Below are 17,513 nucleotides of genomic sequence, written 5' to 3' on the forward strand. Positions count from 1 at the left end.
ATCCTCTGCAGATAACTACTCTCCTTTCGACCTGCTACTCTTAGTAGAGAATGTAAATTTAACCATGGACCACCAACCTACCACGGAACCTGAGTATCCATCATGAACTGGGTGTTATCTGACCCAGCAAGCCATCTAGTAGGGTGTACACAGCAGCACTGAATCACCAAATAGAAGTGAGATCTTTATATAAATATATATAAATCAGGCCCAAGTAGGCCCTAAAGGCATGAGTAAGTTACAGGAATAAGTGGTCAAATGCCCATGGTCTCTGCTCCTGTTCCACTATCTTCTCTTTCCCAGCCTGCTGCTATGGCCTCATGGGGAGTCTCCATGATCAGTTGACAAAGGAAGAGAAGATGTGGGCATGTTTACTGATGGTTCTGCACAATATGTAGGCACCATCTCAAAATAGATAGCTACAGCACTGTCACCCCTTCCTGAGACATCCCGGAAAGACAGGAGTAAACGGAAATCTTCCCAGGAGATAGAACTTAAAGCAGTATGCCTGGTTGTTCACTTTGCTTGGAAGGAGGGATGGCCAGACATGTGATTATATACAGATTCATATATTGTAGCCAATGGCTTTGCTGGATGGTCAGGGTCTTAGAAGGAATATGACTGGAAAATTAGTGACAAGGAAATTTAGGGGAGAGGTATGTGGATAAATCTCTCTGTGTGGGCAAAAAGATGTGAACATATTTGAGTCCCATGCGAATGTTCACCAAAGGGGAACTCAGCAGAGGAAGATTTTAACAATCAAAGAGGATAGAATGATCCATTCTATGGAAGTTGGTCACCCTCTTACCACAGTCACCCCTGTCATTACCCAATGGGCTCATGACCAAAACAGCCATGGTGGCAGGAATGGAGGTTATACATGGGCTTAGCAACATGGCCTTCCACTTACCAGGGCTGACCTGGCTGTGGCCACCAATGCTTTCCCAATTTGCCTGCAGCAGGGACCAACACTGGGTGCCCAATAGCTCATCATTACCCCTGATTATTTAGCTACATGGTGGCAGGATGATTACACTGGATCACTTCCGTCATAGAAGGGATAGTGTTTTGTTCTTACTGGAATAGATACTTGCTCTGGATATGAATTTGCCTTTCCTGCACCCAATGCTTCCACCAAAACTACCAACTGTGCACTAAGAGAATGTTTTACCCATAGTCATGGTATTCCACTTCCACACAGTGTTGATCAAGGCACTCACTTCACAGTAAATGAAGTGCAGCAATAGGCTTATGCTCATGGAATTCACTGGTTTTACCATGTTCCCTACCCTCTTGAAGAAGCTGGCTTGATGGAATGGTGGAAAGGTCTTTTGAAGACTTAGCTACAGTACCAGCTGAGTGGCAATACCTTGCAGGGCCAGGACAAGGTTTCCCAGAAAGCTATATATGCTCTGAATCAGCACCCAATAAATACATGATGGTGTTTTCCCATAGCCAGGATTCACAGGTCCAGGAATCAAGGGGTGGGATAGGAGTGGCATAACTCAGTATTACCCCTAGTGATCCACTAGTAAAATTTTTGCTTCCTGTCTCCTTTAATCTTATGCTTTACTGGCTCTGAGTCAACAGACAAAGCAAGAAGTTATTGTGCCTGATGGAATGACTGACCCTGACTAATACAATAACTTGTGCAACAGGAAGAGGCAATTCTAAATATGCCTTTTAGAAGAATTATGAAATCAGTTGGTCCCACAAGGTCTGATTTTGTACACACATCCCTTTAGAGATAAAGTGGTCAGATTTTTAAGAATAAAACATTCCTTATCAGGCCTCATTTCATTGGCACCTAGATTACGAGTAAAACAGAGAAGTGAGCTGTATGATGACTCCCTCAGTGTTCTTCAGAGGTTTCAATATGCCACCTAGACACTGATGGTGAAGATGCTTCTGCTTAGATCCAGAAGCCGATTCACAATGTGATCCAGAAATTTTAATAGTTCCTTCCTGTGTATATTATATATAGAACATAAAGTAAGCATGTTTATAAAAATTATGTTTAAGTCATGATTATTAAGATTAGTCAATTAATTTAGTTATCCTTAATTCATTCAACAGATATTTAATTAGCACCTAAACAGTCCAGGGCATACTAATGGGTCAAATCCTGGTCATGCACTTCATTCCTCGTCTCATATCCAACATGCTTTTGGAACATCAGGACTGGATGTGCTTATGACTAAGAACAGAAACGTGCTTACACTGCAGTAGTCCTTAGGTGCACTGCCTGGTTATGGCCAAAAGACAGAATAATATCAGCACAAACTAATACCAAACTTAAACTCAAGTACTGATAAATATAAATAATCCAATCCAATAATATCACAACTTCCTCAAATGCAAAAACAATGAACAATTTGTAAGAATAACATGATTTGAAATTACATTCAAACAAAAAAACTTTTCCCCTTACCTCTTATTTGTACTCCCTTTCCACAGGCTTCACTGGTGCCCATTATCCCCTGCCTGACGGACTCTGGCACCAACATGCAAGGGCTCCATTTCTGCGGCTTCCACCTGTGATTGCAAAGGGCAGCAGAGGAGCATTTCACCACGACAAACGTACAAAAAGAATACTTTGAAATGATGAATTTGAAATCCAAAGGCATAAAGACAATAATTCAGTAAAACTGGACTTGAAATATATGTCACAAAATGGAGCCCTCTAATGTACTAGGGGTGATAGTAGTCCACTCTTTCTCAGATTCATGCTTAATGCAATTTTTAAATGCCTTTTTAAGAAAAGATTGAACATTTTCCATATAAACTTTAGTTCATATAGCAAAATGGCAATAAAAAGCATTAGAAGCTCAGATGAAATCTAGACAGCTTAGTTTTTTATGCCTTTATGAACTTAAAATAAAACAAATAAATAGAGAAAAATCTCTATGTCCCATTGCAGAATTAGAAAATCAAGGTTTGAACATGTTAAAGTTTGAGGTGCAAACCTTCACACTTGATCTTGTGCCTCAAAAATTTTTGTAAGGTATTTCCTAGGACTTTGGAGTAACTCAAATATCTCAATAGGTCATAGAGTAAAAGAGAGGTGGTGGACCTGGGGATCTACTTATGTGTAGTTCATTTCAGGGAAGAGGGATGATCTGCCTCTGATGAATTACCAGCATTTCTTTCCCTCAGCAGAAATAGTCTCTAAGGAAGCCTTCTGACTTTCCACTGTTTTCATTTCTCAGATCAAGAAAACTTTTTATGACCCACATGCCAGACTGTGACTTGTGTCTCTTCAAAATGTTCCAGCAAACCCAAACCCTAAGTGTAACCACAGATTCTGCTCCTTATATGTTAACATATAATTCTTCACAGTATATGTTAACACTTTCTCATATGAGCTAATATCTCTCACAAGATGATACTTCAAAAAATGAAATGGAAACATGAAGTAAAAATATCATTCACTGATCAGTTGTACAGGATAAAACTTTTGTGGAGATCTACTGTGCATCAAAGTGAATACAAAAACTAGCATAATGTCAGTTAGTAAAACTTAAAAATGGTTAAGATGATAATATTGTGTTCTGGGTTCTTTACCACAGTAAAAAAAAAATGTTTCAGCAAAAGTAAAAAAAAAAAAATAAGTCACAACAAGGAGCAGACTTTTTTTGCTCAGGGAAAGTTACTTTAAAGGACCCTCTTAGTTGTGCAAACCTAGCTTGATAAAGCATGTGAGATCACTTAACACAGACATCATACATATCAGCACTCACCACCACCTCTCTCCACTTTACACTAAGAGAGTCTCAGGTTCCTTGGACAGTTGGAGGTAGTTTGGCAGAGGTGGTAGTAAAGGAGAGAGACAAAACATCTGGCACAATCAAGGAGAGTACACTCAAATGTAAAAGTAAGCAATATATATCATTGGCCTCATTTAAGTGGCCTCCATATTGGGAATAACTGAAGAACTATGGAGAAATCAGGGAACAGCTAAACAGAAAATCCTGTCATTTAAACAAAGCATTTCTGAACTTTAAATAGTTGTAAATACACTTTGTATAGGGATAAATTCATTCACTATAATTCTGAAACTCACAGAAACTGAAATGCTAAGGGGTGTTAGTCCAACTTTTCCACTAGGAGGTATCACTCACTCAGATACTTTAAGTTTACATAGGCTTTCTACATCAAAATGAGACCAGGGAACTCAACCTAGGTTAGTGTGTTGCATAAACTGAAATAGATGGAATTTCCAGGCCCCCAGTGTTAAATGCAGTTTTGAAATGATAAACTTGGATTCAGAGAGGATCAGTGACATGTCTGAGGTTGCACAACCAGACAGGCCAATTGTCAGTCCCAAATCCCTGGGGGCTCACCCGCAGCTTGGCTACATCCCACTGTCAATTCTATATAAAGATATACCACCTTTGCTGTTTTCCCTTTTCTTACTAACTTAATGTGTCAAGAGATGCTCAAATTCATATAAAAATATTCTACAGGTATTTTGATTCTGTTTTAATTTGTTGAACATGTGCATATGTCATCTTAATGAAGTCAGAAAGAAGAATCAGAAGATAACAAAGTCCAAATTAACTTGTCTCCCTAACATACCAATGAGTGGGAAAACAAAAATTACATATGAGCTATATTGCTCAAAATTCAAGGATGTTTTACTAAGGATCAGAGAATAATGCTGATAACTTGGACACATGCTAAACTGTGCATGAGCAGAAATGATACACGATCCAATCCATACCCAGCAGAACTGATTTCTGAGGAAATGGCAGGCAGTCAATGACGGAAACCAGTTCAAACATGAGTGGCAAAACTGAAGTGCAACAGGAGAGTAAAGAGAGTGGAAAAAGAAAGGAAGATCCCACGGATAGTTTCTATGATTATCTCTGATTATAATAGTCCTGGGTTCATAAAAATGTCAAATAAGATTTGATTTGGCTAATGTTTTTCAATTGGCTACTTTCCCTGAGAGCTCTATTGCCAGGTTCAGAAGTTTCAATATTGATACATGGCAAAAAAGATGACTATTGACAGTGTTTCCACAATGGCCCTGTGGTTAATGATGAAAAAGTGGTAGTGTGGTCATGTTCCCAGTGTTTTCCGACATCCTTCCCATTCTCTCTCATCAGACAGAAACAGTGGGAGTAAAAGATTATACATTTATAGTAATTTAGACTCTTCAACAACACTTGAAAATTCATCAAATGTAACGAGTCTTCTAAAAAACATTGTATTTTCCTGAATAGTTAGCCCTTGAATTTCATGGTTTTAAGACATAATTTCTCAAATAAGAAACACAAGGCATTTTTTGAAAAACATTTTTAAGTGTGTTGATAACTGTATGAATTTTAAGACCATGGGCTTTTTCCACAAATAAGTAAAACTCATTAGTGATTGAATTTAATCCAGGTAACTTTAAAGCAATGTTCCAACCCAGTGATAAAGGAGTATAAGTTTATGACTAAATACACAAACCTCAGCTTTTATATTATAGCTTTTATAATATAACAATCACTAACTTGTCCAAAGGGAACATATGGGTAATGTACATACTTTAAAAGTTACTCATTTTTTTTTTGAAAAAATATTTTATCCATAAGTTAAACTTTTTTTTCTTGCTAGATGGTTTCTTAAAATGTGTACATGATAAAAATTAAGAACCAAAACCATTTTTGAATTATGCATAATATACAATTATTTTACAAGTATATGTTTGTTCTTAGTTCTTGATTAAAGGCTTTAGGATGAGAACAGCAGAATGAAGTAAGTTACATGCATGTTTGTTTTCCAGGTAAAGACCTCAGCCTGAAACTCTCTGGACCCTGATCCTGAAACTTGATTGCTTGAGTGGCAGAACTTACAATCAAAACAGGCTTGTTTCTTCTTTTCCTGTTAATTAGACTTTCATATTCTTCATTCCCTCAAAACATCCTCTAGATAAGTGCAGAAAATATTGAAGTAGTGAAGACAAGCATTACCTCCTCTTACTGCTCACTAAAAACCATATACTGTCTGAAATAAAAGAGGTCATGATTTATATTAAAACCTAACGATTATTTAAGGTAACTAATTACCGATATATGGGGCACAATGAGACGTCTTCACATTCTCGCTCTTCAAATAAGGTGTCTGGGCATTCTTGGCCTCCGTTGGCTGCTTCTTGGATGACAATCCTATATCGAGACTGTTTTATCGTGGCATTTCCTGAAGTAAAGGAAACATAGAATCATAGTGCTCTTTAGTGTCCTTTTATGTAGATGCAGAGATAGGAGCCAATGTTAGCTAGCAATTGAAAAAAAAATAAAATAAAAAACAGAGGTAAAGTAAGAACATGAGGAAAGACTACCTGAGGAATGAGGAAGATAAGCAAAGGCCAGTGGTTATACTTAATATTACACTGGATCTCACTTCTGTGAGATAGACAATGTTACACTTTATAACTCTGGTATCAAACCTATGTGTTTAACATGAAAGATTGTTTCCCACTGTCTTAATATGTTTTCAATTAATCGGGCTCTGTATTACCTACAGCATACGAGTTACATGGCAAAATCTGAGAGGCCTCAGAAGCCCTCTTTGATCTCCGGGGCCTGCAGTTTCACTATTGGCAATTTGCTCCCTCAGACAAGACTCTTTCCTCTCTTGGCTCCTTTTTATAATACAAACACTTATAAAAAGTAATACATTAATAATTAATTTATGAGTATTAGTTTTATTATATTTCTTATTTATCATAACCTGACACAATATGTATGCAACTGAAATTTAGGGAAGAAACACAATTGTGACACAACAATAGTGTCTCCACAGTTTTTCTGAGAAGCGGAAGTATTAATAGATACCTCAAGAAAAGGACAGCTGATACTCACTTTAATGTTTGGGGATATTCATTTCATCATCTTTAGATGCCTTCTGAATCAACAATCACCACCAAAATCAATTATAGTTAGAGTGGATAGCGAATGTGTGCAAGATTTGTACAAGATTCAAAGATACAAACTCTTGAACTTACAATTAAACAGAGAGACAAAGGGGCAGAATACAGACATAAGTAGTTTTCAGACATTGTAGAGGGAGAAGTGTCAGACACAGATGCTGTGTCAGGAGAATGTAGAATAAAGAATACTCATTTTTGTCCCTGGAAACCAAAGACAACTCCTGAAGGAGGCAGATTTTATTCTAGGACTTGAAGGCTTAATAGAAGAGAAAACAAAGGCTGAAGCACTTTCAGGCCAAGGGAACAGTTTGAGAAAAGTCACTGAGACATGAGGGTGAATGGGATTTATAGAGAAAGGCATGTAACTGCTTTCAGAAGGAACATGTGTATGTATGGCTTGCGTGTATGCACATGCGGGCAGCTACAAGGACTAGAGAGGAGAATTTGGAATTAATTGGTAGGTTTGGAACAGTTCATGAGCCCAACCATGTTAAGAAGAATATTTCTAGAAAGCCAGTAAACTAAGTGGAGCAAACAAAAGAACAAAAGGGAATCTATGTTAAAATTACATATCCACATGATTTTTAAACAATCGTTAGTACAAAAAGACATAGTGAGAAGCAAATGGCCTACAACGCGGTCCCTGTCCTTCTTCTCCCAGAACATTTTGAACTTCTGTATTTAGTTCTTCCTGTGGTTACCTTCAAATACATAAATAATATGCTTATGTTGCTACGTCTTGATTTATTAACTTCAGACATTATCTATTGACTTTCTGCTATTATTGATGAGAATTTATTTTGCACCACCTTTCAGTTTTTTTAAATTGTACCACTATGTTTATGCTTCTACCGGTTATTTAAAGGCTTAAATAACCCATGTTTTTTTCAGTTCCACTCCTCACTCCTGTGCTCCATCAGAGCAGCTGCAAGCATTCTAAAGAGTCTTTGTAGGGAGACAGGCTTCCTCTTCTGTTGCCACTGACATTCCTGCTGAGTGGGGACCTGGCTTTCCATGCTGTCATACACATGCAATCGTAAGCCTCTCTCTCCTCTGAGTCTTTGTCCATTAAGTCTTTCATGAATGAGCTTCAGAGCTTTCATCCACAGGTGGTCCTCTCCTTTTGTTTTGGCAAGGAATTAGGACTTCCAAATTCATTTCTGGTATTATAATGAGATGAGAAGGTGGAGACCAACACATTTTTGCATTTCATTATCTGGAACTGCAAGTTAAGAGATGTATGGGATCTTTTCTACCTGCTCACAGATACACAGATGGCCCCTGCCTTTCTCCTTCCCACTTTTTTAATCTGCTGTGTACTAGGGAACTGATTATAGAAAGAATGTAGTAGTGGTCCCCTTTCCACTGGCTTCTGGTTGGGTTTGGCCAATGAAAGACGGGACACACAATGGAAGGAAAAAAATGGCAAGAACAGAGGGATATCAGGATATTTATTCAACTGGATGTCATCTCTAGATCACCCCAGGTGATCCCATGGAGTAGCACGTTCTTATAGCCACTTTCTCTGAGTTCTACGAACTGTTCCTACCTCTCTCTACTTTCATCCCCTTGTTAGTTTAGGTTAACCCTGCCTACTCACTTGTAAATAATCCCTTTATTAAATTTTACCCAGTTGCCCCATTTGAGTGGGCCACATTTCCTGCTAGATGTGCTAATAAGGCTGAAGAAGATAGATTGCTATTTGACAGGGGTACATGCTATAATGAGTCCTTTCTAAAAAAACTTAAGGCTCTGTGAGGCATATAAAACAGAAGGTTATAAGTGTAATTAAAACAGTTCTGTATAATATAAAAGCTGTCTTCATTTGGGTGGGGACATCTTTGTAAATAATTATGCCTTTAGGAAAAGTCTCTTCCTCTACTGTCAGTTAATTCCTATTATACTGTACTTACCCTGAAAATTATTGTTTACCCTTACAATGTGCACATGAGTATTGGTTTGTGTGTGTATGTGCATGTGTGCCTATATAAGTGGGGGGTGGTTGTCCAAGAATAATCTTAGGAGACCAGAAATAAAAACTGAATTTAAGACAATAGGAAAAATGAAAGGGATGCTTTTACTCATGTTGGGAGAGAACATAGATCAGTGCCTCTCCCGTCACACTACATAAACACACACACACACACACGTACACACACACACACACGTACACACACATAACAAAAACTCCCATGCAAGGCTATTCTATTTTATGGTGTAATTCTGTTCACATAATTCAAAGTTTGAGAAAAATAGCTGCATTGTTATCATGCCTTACAGATGTTCAGGGAGAGGTTGAGAAGGATGATTCTATGGGTGAAACAAACATTTAGAAGTAACTTTTTTTTCAGAAGAAAAACTGATTGGCACAATACAGAAATGAAGAAAAAAGTATGTCTTTGAAGAAACAGACTGAGATCAGCAAAGACCCTAACATACAGACATAACACCAGAATATGCAGGATAGTGCCTTACAGCAGAGTCAGTTACCTACAACAGATGTGATTTAGCTGGTGTCCTGGGAATCTCACTGGAGGGCAACATGCACCCACGGCATAGAGCAGTCATCAGTTCTCTCACTGCATTTCTGCTTCAAATCCAGCACAAGGCTAGCAGTTTTGCATCAAGGGAAAACAACAATTCCAGAAATGGATGCCCCTGACAACCCCCAAAATCATGACTTGAAGCCAGACAAGCGAGGATAAACAGAAGACCAAGTGGAATCTCTCAGGAAGTGGTGTCAAACGGAGCCTCCCTTTCTACTGAATATACAAGAATATGACTTCTGGGAAGTAAATATACAGAGAGGACCATAGTGGCTTCGCAGGTGGCAAACATTTGGATTACATATGTGTGTAAAATGTATTAGGCATTTCCAGGAATTATCACTTTAATCTGTATCAGGTCCACTTCTGGACTTTTTGGATACACTGTCTCATTATATTATTACACTTTGTGAGCTTGATATTATTCTTATTAATATTATTCTCATTTTACAGATAAGAAAATGGAGGGTAGAAGATTTAAATAATTTCCCCTAAGTCATCTAGCTAAGATCAAAACTGTGGCTAAACAGCCACCAGAGCCCATAATCTTGCCATGAAAGACCTAGAATGAGAGAGGGGCATTCCAGGGAGGAGCTCACATCACAGGTCCTCTGTTGTTCCCAAGGGATTCCCCTTCCTTTCTGATTCATTCTTCAATAAGACCCTGCTGGCAGAGGCTATAGGTGTCAATAAAAACACAATACTTGTGGGGCTTTGTGAGTGATGCTTCCAACCTCATTAGGCCCATGAAAAATAACCACAAATTACAGCATCTGTTTGCAGACATAAACAACTGCTCGAGCATGATTATGGCTAATGAAGTAGTCTGAATTCAACTTTGATTTATACATATTTTATCATTACTAAGTCATCAGGAATAATTAAACATAATTAAATTTAAGTTATTAACTACAGTCAAAAGAAGTAACATTTGGACAAGATGGCAACTTACCATACTTAGTATAGGATCAAGAACCATAATTAGTATAGGAAACATATGAGTAGGTCACAAACATTGAGGGGTAGTTAAAGAATCTCTGTGAATGTTTATACCAGTCTTCCTCAGAAAGGTGGTACAAAGGTGGAGGAAGTCAGTGTGTAGAATATCACTGCGTGGCTCATGGCCAAGTAAGCTAGGGCACCTCACAAAGAATTGAAGAGTCTTGTGTTGAGCTCTGGGTGCCAGGGTTATTCAATCAATTATTTAAAGTAAAGAGTGGACCCCCTAAGCTTCCAGTTGATTTGATATGTTAGAGTAGGAAAAGAAATGACAGTGCTTTTGTAAGCAGAGACAATGAACTTAAGAGTAGAGCCAATGAGCGTGAGCATTGGGGGGCAGGAGAGGCGGGTCTGGAGATGAACACAGCAGAGGATGCACAAGCAAGCAGAACTGCAAAGGAGATGCGGGATGGCTGTGAGTCAGCAATGGATGACATATCCCACCACCAGCCTACAGAATCTGAGGGTAGATTTTTAAAAATTGACCATTGTGACTTTCCCTTGTTTCTCAAATATCTCCAATACTAATAAGTCTAATTCCAGGCTTCTCACCTTGCAACTCTCGGTTCTCACCTGGTGCTCCTTTCCTCCTCCCCACTTGCAAACCAAGATCACCACTAAACAAACACAACCAAAAATATACTTCTGATTCCTCTCTAATCGATCTGATGCAAAAGCATCAGTGATATTTTAAAATTCATATCATATAAAGAACTACACATTAAATACTTGCAGGGATTGAGTTACAACTCCAGTGCCTTCAGGCAATTCCTATGATCTTTAGGACTTCAGGCAATTCCTATAATCTTGCTAAACCTCAGCATCCTTAGAAGTAAAACAGGACAAATAAAAGTTTCCATTTTATACGACTGCTGTCAGGATTATACAAGACACTGCGTGTAAAGCATGTACATATTGTCAGGTACAGGGAGTCTTCTCTAGTATGGTATGAGCTCATGAAAGAGAAGAAGAAACATTTTTTTTAAGTAGTAGAAGAAAAGCTCCAATAGTTTAAGCTCCTTCTGATTAAAGAAAAATGTGGCAAACTGGTCCTCCAGTCAGGGGAGGACCTCAACCATTTTCTGAGCATCTAGGAGTAGTCCATGAATGGCTTAAAGTCACTCCCTGTTACCAGTAAATTAAACTACAATTGTTAGGCAACTAGTACCAACCACCTTCTCACATCAGGAAGAGGAATGGTGCAACTTGGGGGAAGGGGGAAAAAATAAGTGGGGGCTCAAATTACCTTTGAAGCTGAAATAAGTCAAAGGGAGAAATAAAGTGGAAGAAACCCATTCATTGCTTACAAGCAGTCATCCATTTCTGCTCACCAATGTATCTCGTGACTGGTTGCAAAAGGAAACCCACATAACCTCCAGGGTCCTCGCTCTCCCTTGTAATCACCTATTGATATGGAGATGGACTACTTCTCTCCACCCCTTGGAAACACCTGTTGATATGGAGCTCTACTAAGGCCAGGTGAGAGATACTGGAAACATTGCAGTTTTACCCACAAATGGATAGGGTGATCAAATGTCCTGTTTGCTCAGTGAAGTTAATGACTGTTATCCTGGCTTAAATATGAACAGCTCAGCCACTCACTTTTAGAAGTGCCTCAGTTTGTATGCAAAATTATGTGACCACTCATAAAAGACCATCAGTCCATGTGAATGCAAGAAACACATATTTTGCTTCTCCCTGCAGCTTTCTCAAATGCATGGGAAAGGTAGACTGCATTCTGTTCTTAAAATTATCTATTCAGTCTGATCGCTAGACCTTTTTATTTCTTGCCAAAGAATTCTGCTTGAGATACAAATCCACACATCCAAAGAAAACTGTTTTTTGCCCCAAGCCCATTCGCTCATGCATCATTAAATTAAAAATTAAAGGGAAAGGAGAGTATAGGGCTCACCTCAAGATAATCAAGTTGAGCTACTTCATTTTACATGTGCTGTTATGATTGAAACATCAGAAACAGATGCTATATAACTAAAGAGAACTAGTGTTTCATCAAAGTGGAGCATGAATATGGGGAGAAAACAACTTTCACTTGGCAAAAATTCCAAATGGTTATTAAGAAGTCTGTTTCTGAGTTATTTCTATAGACAGAAATCACAGTATGATGTCAGGCATTCAAGTTGCGTCAACATTAAATCCCCTAAAAAGTACATTCTCCCTACTAACTAATTATACACAAGAGAATAGTCCTTTCCAATTTATTCTCAACCATTGTTGAGATTCAAACAGAGTTGATTTCCTTTTTAGAGAAGTTACAAACCAAGATTCAACACCAACCCAACTGCTACCCACTTGAATCTGGTGAAATAGATAGTGTGACTCAGAGTTCTCAGAGGGAAACACTTACCACATGCAGTGTTGCCAATCATTGATAAATATTTATCAGGCATCTGCTATATGTACGAGATGCACCCAGGTGCTGTGTATTACAGTGAAATGTACATACATGCATTATTAAATCTTCCCAGTGAAGCAGTAGGGAAACTCGATGGATGGATAATAATGTAGAAGTGCTCCATGGTTTTATAAGCATTCAGAAATGATAATATAAACTTTGTATTTATTATCAAAAGGCCAGCAATCCAGTATGCTCTTTGTTCAAGGAGAAACAGAGGACTTATGTGGTGAAGAATTCAATATCCTGGGAAAACTATGAGTAGGAACTTTGCATATGCTTCCTTCCTATCCATCTTGGTGATACACATATAGAGCAGATACATCAAGAGCAGCCTCCTCCCCTAGAATTCCCTCCCAGCCTAGACCTCCATGTACTTCAAAATGACCATTAAGTTTATCTATATAAGAATGAACTTTTTTTAAATGGCAAAGCTTTTCTGTTAAACTTTCCAGGGATGTTGAAAATAGGCTCCAGGATATCCATATACTTATTTCATTTTGAAATGTTGCCTGAACAAAATTATTCTATATTCTTAAATTTCCATAATCACCATTCACTTTGCAACAGAGGCCATATTCAATGGCTCTAGCAACACAAAGGACCTCCAGGGTGGATTTCTAATCCCACCTCATTACCAAATTGCTATATGACCTTGGGCAATGCACTTAACCTTTCAGAGCTTCAATTTTCTTCCTTGTCCTATGTGGGTAATACTCTCAAGCCAACTCACAGGACAGCTGTTAGGAATGCCTAATAAATGTGACTTATATATATGTCCACTGAACTTCAAATTTTTTATATGCAAGCTCTGAACATAGATTTCAGAAGAAGCAACTCATGTTTATATCTACATAAACTATCTAGCAGACAGTCAAAAAAAATTAATATTTTCTCTCTATGGTAGATACCACACTGGTGGAAGCCTGTTTTAATTTCTAGGTACTATCTCCAATTTCTTCTACTCCCTATCCTCAACTACTTCTGCTCTTAAAACATCTGCAATTTGGAAAGCTAACCTTATCAAAAGGTGACCACCTTTGAGTCTGACCCTTCCTCTCTCTAAACATCACAAATAAAGTTACCCACAGCTAATCTTGCTGTCTCCCCAACCCATGTGGTCTTTAACCCTGGCATATTAGAATCTCAAGGGATGCTTTTACAGACTCCTAATACCTGCCCTCCACCCCTAAACTAAACCATTTAAATCAGAATCTCTGGTGGGTGGGGCTCAAGTACTGGTAGATTAAAAGAATCTCCAGGACAGAGAACCACTGATTTAGCACATTTAAAGCTAGTATCTCTAATTCATCTAATATGTAAAACAGGAAAAAGACAAAGCAGCATGCTTAACCAAGCAATGGAAAACAAATGAGCACTAGCTAGATCATTACTGTTCTCAACACATTTAAAAATGCAACCCGCCCTGTAGCTAAGTACACTATAATGGGTATAATTGGAAATGGGTACTCTAAAGGAGGAGGTTAACCACACTATTTATAATGATGATTTGCACTTGTCTTTTTTTCTTGCCAATGTGCTGAAATGACAGGGATTTATTCTCCCCCAATCCTGACCCCTTTTCATTTTAGAAGAAATGTTTAGTGGCTGCCTGCTACAGGGTCCCTAATGTGCTGCACTCTGTTCAGCATTAAGACTGAAATACATGGCAACACTATATAATGCCCTGTATACAGACAGGTTTGGGGGTCACAGATGTCATGTAAGATATAAGCTCAAAATGCCATCATTGTTATTAGGCATGGACACTGACCTGTATTTTAGGAAAAGAAGTCTTTTAAATAAGTCATGCTGACATAAACTATTAATGCTTTATGTTTTCATGGGTCTAAAAGGATGCTATTCATGCCTAGCATTGTGCTGAGAGCTGGAGGATAGAAGGGCTTCCAGATCAAGTTTATGTGTCATCCACAGCAGGGATATGCAATGGCAACTTCAGATCCTCAGATCCTCCATTCTTATACAAGAGTGAAGGCTATCACTTGGCCCTCTGCTGAACGGAGCTTGCCATAACCTAAATGCACCACCACTCACTATGGCTCAACCACATAAATTCTGATTTCTGCAACTTTTTTCAGTGTTCCTTCCAGGATGGGTCTACATCTAGAAACTGGTTTACTTAAATGTAAGGTAAGGGCAATCATTCAGACAATATCAGCTGTGCTCTTAAAGTTTTGTTTTGGAGGTAGTTTTGGAGGTAGTGGTTAAGACGCTAAAGGAAAATAATGCCTGTGATGGCAAACCAGTTAAAATAAAGTTTTTCATTTTTAACTATAAATGGTAGTACAGTACAGACAAAGCCTCTTAATTATCCCTTTTATGTGTTGAGGTACATGCTATCACCTGTCTTGCTTTCCTCATTATTTTTCAGCATCAATGCACAGGCATCGATTTTTGAAATTCCTTTTTTGGTTTAGTGCTGATATAAAAGCGTGACTTTTTAGAATCAGTGAGTCTGGAATCCTAGGACCATGAACTTGGGAAAACTGCTTATCCCCTGGTGCCTCAAAGGGAAATAATTAGAATACCTTATCAGGGCTTTGAATAATCAGGTAATACAATATAAAGTACTTAGTTCAGGGTTTGGAATCTACTCACATGGGAAAGTTAGTTGGCAGACAGGTTAGTGTACATAGTCTACACGAGATGTCTTCATCTACATAACCTCTGTCCCTCTAACAGAGGCTCACCTCTTTCAAGAAGTCTTCCCAACCTCACCCTCAGCCAAGCATCCCCCTTCCCTGGCTTCCAGGCCTCCACAGAGAACCACAGTGCATCCTTCTGCTTTCCTGCCTCTGGTCACCAGACTGTGAGCCTCTCCGGGTCATAATTATTGTAGTGTTTACAACTTAGTTGACCTCTAGTAAATGATTATTGAATAAATAAAATGATGAATGAGTAAACATCATGACTGAATGAACATATCGCCACTTGTAAAATATGTTTTTTTTAAATTTGAGGTTGGATACCTTAGTTTCTCCCAGTAAGGCAAACTACCTGTCTGGAGAAACTCTGCTGGCAGAGAGAAACTAGAATGCTGGGAAGTTTGGTTTTTTATTTCCATTTAGAAGTTTATCTTCTTAATTTTGGAAATCTTCAAGCATAGCGAATGAATCCAATGTATCCATCCATCAGCTTCAGTAATTACATGGCCAAGGTTTTCCATCTCTACCTGTGCCCATTCACACATACCAGAGTTATTTCTAAGAACATTCGGACATCATATCATTTTATCTGTAACTATTTCAGAATAGATTTATAAAAGATAAGGGCTCTTTTTTAAACATCATAGTAATAATACCCTACATAGAAATATTTAAACGAATTCTCTTAAAATAGTAATGAATACACACTGTCATCAGGTTACAGTTTGGATTCCAACTGTCAATTGAATTGCAATGGATTAACAAATCCTGTAGGTTCTTCCCCATTTTCTTTTTGTTGCCTTTGCAGTTCTCTTTGAAATGCGTTTAGTGTTGTATACATGTATGGCTGAAAAAGCGGGAAAGTAAGGGAAATTTTTGGAGCACTGGCCTTTGGGGAAATCTCTGTATCACTGGTGGTGAGCACCTGGCTTTTAAGGATATAGTAAATTAGGAAGCAGGAGACAAAGTCTGTGTCCAGGGCATAAGGTGAGGTTTGGTCAGGGACCCTCCCATCCTCACACACAAAGCCGGGCATCCCTGAGTGTGTGGACAGGGAAAAACCTACTCTGACAGAGAGAAAAAGTAGGAGTGCTTTTCTGTCGTGGCCTTGAGTCTACAAAGAACAGGAGAAAAAAAGCAGTTGCCCAGAAATGTCCTCTTTTAATGTGTGTGTGGAAGTGGAATTCACACTATTCTATTTGAAGAAAATCTAGGACATTAACAATGTATATGTTCTCAATGGTTCTGGAAAGAAAATAAACTCTCTAAGGAGGTGTTGCTCTAGAAACTGAGAATACAACAAAAGAAAAAATGTTATTCCCAACTTCACACACCCTACCTTGGAGTGGAGGGAGAAAGACAAATTAAAAATAAATATTTAGTTTTTCATATAGCAATTAAATGCTGTGCAAAAAAGAAAAACACACTCACACAATGTAGCAGGGAGTGCAAGGGAATGTGCCTATGTGTGTATGTGTGTGTGGCAGAGGAGAGGGAGTTGTAATTTTAAACTTCAAAAGCCATAATGAGAAGGGAATATTTATGCAAGAACATGAAGGAGGTCAAGGGTCAGCTATATACTATCTAGGGAAAGAAAGTCTAGTCAGAGTGAGTGGTATGTGCAAAGGCTCAGGTTCAAATTCCCAAAAGATCACAGAAGAGAGTGGATGGATCACTGGGCATCCTGGAGTACAGGGGTGGGATGGGGTGGAGGGGGATGATGACAAGAAAAAAAAATTGGGTTCCCATCTAATTCCATGCATAAAAATGAATTATTAGAGACTTATATGAAAAGGTTTCTAAAGAAAAATATAGAGTAATATCTATATGTCTGAAAAGGAAAAAAAGTAACTCACAATAATAAAAATCATGGAACAAATGATTGATAAATTCAACTCCATTAAAATTAAGCATTTCCATCATCAAATGGTAAACCTTCCCATGAATGGTGCATCTGTACTACATGGAAT

General features: G+C 38.3%; 1 protein-coding gene across 1 annotated transcript in view; it reads right to left on the reverse strand.

Moving 5' to 3' along the window:
* Positions 1–17,513, reverse strand: part of THSD7B (thrombospondin type 1 domain containing 7B) — a 918,476-nt gene that overhangs the window by 373,687 nt on the left and 527,276 nt on the right. The window contains exons 11-12 of the mRNA XM_036886655.2: positions 6,057–6,186; positions 2,432–2,535 (exon numbers count right to left, since the gene is read on the reverse strand). Coding sequence (XP_036742550.2) covers positions 2,432–2,535; positions 6,057–6,186 — 234 coding nt within the window. The remainder of the gene's footprint in view (positions 1–2,431; positions 2,536–6,056; positions 6,187–17,513) is intronic.

Source organism: Manis pentadactyla, chromosome 8, assembly GCF_030020395.1.
Source record: "Manis pentadactyla isolate mManPen7 chromosome 8, mManPen7.hap1, whole genome shotgun sequence".
Taxonomy (NCBI): domain Eukaryota; kingdom Metazoa; phylum Chordata; class Mammalia; order Pholidota; family Manidae; genus Manis; species Manis pentadactyla.